Below are 3,589 nucleotides of genomic sequence, written 5' to 3' on the forward strand. Positions count from 1 at the left end.
GGAATTCAAACCTGACTTTGACGTGCTCGTAATGCAAGGACCCGAGGTATCCTCCAGCTGAAGTCGTCGGAGTTGATCCACCGTTAGGGCTTGCCGACACCTGACCTTGCCTCGACTCTGAGGCCGACAGGTTACTTGTCGGGCTGCCCTGTTCCAGAGAGCTGGGACCGACAGAAGATTCGCGTCTGTTTCTTGGCTCTGATATTCTGAGCCAAGCGGACAGGTCACCTACACCACAATACCATGCTACCGGCACCCTAAACGTGATATGGAACGAGCACAGGACATTAACGTCTAGAGTCGGTATGTCAGTCACGCTGCCTGATACCCCGCGTCTGGCTCCTGCCTCCGACCAGTGGAGCTCGTCATCGCCAGACTTACTCGTCAAGACAAACACAACAAGGGTAACAATTGCACGCCAGGTTCTGATGCCCTCCGTATCGATGCTCAAAGCGTCATTTTCTGAGCCTCCGATCATTTTGAACCTGCAATATGGTATTCGGACTTGTGGAAAGACTTGAAAGGCGGTTGATGATCGAAACTCGAACGTCACGAGTGGCAGGCGGGGAAAATCTACCCATCCTCACTTGCTGGGCAGCCGCGGGGCTGTTCTTCTAAGATAATGACCGGCAAAAGTCTTCTTGCTACCGCAATCTATGCGCCCCCGGCTGCCGTCGTTGGGGCCTTTGGGAGGGGGGAAGGCACGTGAACCGCCAGTCTACCTTTCCTTTTCTGTATGGGCTGTTCGGAAGGCAGGAAGGTTCGAGGCATGGGCGTCCCTGCTTTTATTGGGCAGCCAGTGACGCACGGCATGGCAGGTCAGGCTCAATGTAGCTGCAAGTGAGATACATAAGGCAACTCGTGCATGAGGTGGTTGTAACGTCAGACGCACAGCCTCTTCGCCCGCGCCGGCTTATAATTCATAGCCTTGTGTTACCTCCCATATTTTGCCTATCTTGCTACCCGATACCATGGTGCGGTAGACAGGTCATGAAGGCTGCCCAATGTCGTCCGCTATTTCTTCCACGTGGTCTGGGTATTGGCCTCTATGTGTTCTTCCTTCTCGCAACCCTTCTTTCGATCCATCAGCGACTCCGTTTCCCACCTTTTATGCTGACATTTTTCTGCCCTCCACGCCATGATCGTGCCACGCTTCGACAACGACGACACGAGACCATCTGTGTCAGGCCTTCATGAGAACTCTAACCTTGCTTCTGTCTCGCATCTGCAGGTCATATGTGTCTGGCCGCTCTCAGGTCAATATGGATTTGGAGCTCGTTTGCTGTAAGTACATGTGCGCCAGCCATGTCACCGTTCCCCGATCGCCCGTCCGCCAAAGGTCCCTCATCCTTCCAGAATATGTATCCAAGTCACGGGCCGGTCCGACCTCTATTAGTCACCAGATTTGGGAGCGATAGACCTACAGTCTCTTATCATGCCGTTCCAGGTTCTATCTTCTCCTTGTCACGTGCGTCATTGCCCGAAAGATAGAGTGGCTAAGGAACACATTTCTCGCGGCCACCCTGCTCTTCCCCATCGTTGCCTCCCTTCACGGCATTGTTCTTGCGGCAAATCATGTCGATGGTAAGCTACACTGTCAAATCTCGGCTGGATGCCATGTGTTGGTAGCGCTGATACCCTACCTACCCCGTCCCAGGGGCAACAGATATGGATATATTCGGGGCATTTCAGTTATGCTCTCTCGGTATCCTCGCTGCGCCTGTGGCTGCGCGAGTGAGTCGAACTTACTTCGCAGCACCTGGTCGTAATACCATCTTTGTCTGGGTTTGCCTGAAATTGGCAGGTGGAAAATTTCTTTTTCCTTTCCCCCTTACCTTGCTTTTGAGACGAGTCTCTCTGATCTCCTCTTTGCTCTTTGATACGCTATTTCTTCGTTCTCACGAAGCTGATCCAGATCGACAGGCTTATTGAGCCTTACCATTGAATTTTATCGGTCTCAGGTTCACGACTGCCACCTCACCAACAGTACGAGTGCCGATCTCGTTGGTTCTGCTCGATTCCCCCACGGCCCTCGCACGACTTGCGGCCTCACTTGTTCAGCGGCAGATGGGCCATTTTCGGCTCTGCGGCGCGGTGCTGCCAACAATATTTATGTTATCCCAGCACCCGAATCGCTCAATTTTCACACGGCAACCCTCTTCTCGGCAGGCTGTTGCGTGCATGCTGGTGTGTGCTTACTGTACATGATGAATAAAATTTTACGCGAGAAGGCGCTTCGCGTCCAAACAGATGCAGATAGCTCCCGCGACGGTGCCCAAGACGAGGAGAGGCAACTTAGCGGTGAGGGTAGAATGGATTTCATTCATGGAGGTGTGGCCACGGCCCACAGACCTGCACAAGACGCAACGACCCTAGACCTTGAGGAGAGGCATGGTGGGGCGTTCAAACACATTTTCCGAATGCAAAGCATCCCCAGAGAGACAGTCGTTACAATCCTCAACACTGTTCTTTTTGGAGGGGCCGGCCTAGGGGTGCTTGCTGTTGGGGAGCGCAACTTCCACTCCGCTCAGCTATTATACGAGACTGAGCCATTGTCCAGCATAGGCAGGTATTCATTCTTCTTTGCGACTTTGTTTCTTCTGACTACCATCATAATGTGCAGGTCTGACTCTTATTTTCAAGGCCAGTGGTCCTCTATTGTCACCGCTGTTCTCGCCGCCCTCGGATCCTTGTACATTCCCATTCACGCCGACATGATGGCGGTGAAGAATAAAGCAACTCGAGACCTAGATCCAGATCGGACCTACAAGGTTGCCGCCTTTCTTTGCAAGTGGCAGGGCGTCTTCAACAAACAGATGGTTGGCCTGATCCTGAACAAACCCAACCCTGCACCTGGGATCCCTCGAGTGCCAGCAGAAGAGAGGCGAAATCCCCGCTTGTCGGAGACCCATGATGTACCTGCAAGGTCTAGAAGATCGAGCACCGCAGCCAGTCATGCAGACTTCGTCATGAGTGGCGGCAACGGCCACGGCCTAGAGAGACTACCGTTGCGGCAGGCAGCGACTGAGCCTTCGCCTCCGCATCCAAGACAAAGATCTGACTTTTTGGATGTTACATGTCCCTCGGTACTTTGATGCTGTTCGTAACGAACATGGACTTTGGCGAGAGGCACTGTGTGGATGGCTGAAGCGTCAACGTCGGGGCGAGAAGGGGCAGACGCCGAATGATATGTTTAATGGGAGGGGTTTTTTTTTTGGGTCAGTGTTGAACCAATGTTAGGGGATTCCCTAGGACGGTGATCTCGATAGGGGATCACCGATATGGTGATCACCGTGACCACGGATTCACAGCTCCCACGAGCACGTGAATCACAGCTTACGTGATCGGTGAATCAGAGGGGTATATCTGATTCACGTGGGTAGTGGTAATTCAGAGAGAATCAACCACATCACAAGACTTATATCACCTACCCTATCTATTCAGAGCTCTCAGGCACAGCCAACGCAATGAATCAGGGTTCACGTGGGTTCACGTAAGCAGTGAAGCCCTCTCAACAGTCAGACAATTAATCGGCACAGCGCAGACCCTCCAAGTTGTGCCCCACACGCTTAGAAGTGAAGGTAACTCT

General features: G+C 52.7%; 2 protein-coding genes across 2 annotated transcripts in view; one reads left to right on the forward strand and one right to left on the reverse strand.

Moving 5' to 3' along the window:
• The window catches only part of VDBG_08104 (conserved hypothetical protein), a gene marked incomplete at both ends in the record, with an annotated part of 3,424 nt that extends 2,946 nt beyond the window's left edge, over positions 1 to 478 (reverse strand). Inside the window, one exon of the mRNA XM_003001799.1 lies at positions 382 to 478. Within this exon, the coding sequence (XP_003001845.1) occupies positions 382 to 478 (97 nt within the window). The remainder of the gene's footprint in view (positions 1 to 381) is intronic.
• Positions 479 to 1,575: 1,097 nt separating this feature from the next.
• VDBG_08105 (conserved hypothetical protein) lies at positions 1,576 to 3,095 on the forward strand (the record flags this gene model as incomplete). Its single annotated transcript, XM_003001800.1, has 4 exons — positions 1,576 to 1,584; positions 1,658 to 1,734; positions 1,988 to 2,569; positions 2,624 to 3,095. The coding sequence occupies 4 exons, from the start codon at positions 1,576 to 1,578 to the stop codon at positions 3,093 to 3,095; spliced, it is 1,140 nt and encodes a 379-aa protein (XP_003001846.1).
• Positions 3,096 to 3,589: the final 494 nt, after the last annotated feature.

This window comes from Verticillium alfalfae, genomic scaffold, assembly GCF_000150825.1.
Source record: "Verticillium alfalfae VaMs.102 supercont1.11 genomic scaffold, whole genome shotgun sequence".
Lineage (NCBI taxonomy): Eukaryota > Fungi > Ascomycota > Sordariomycetes > Glomerellales > Plectosphaerellaceae > Verticillium > Verticillium alfalfae.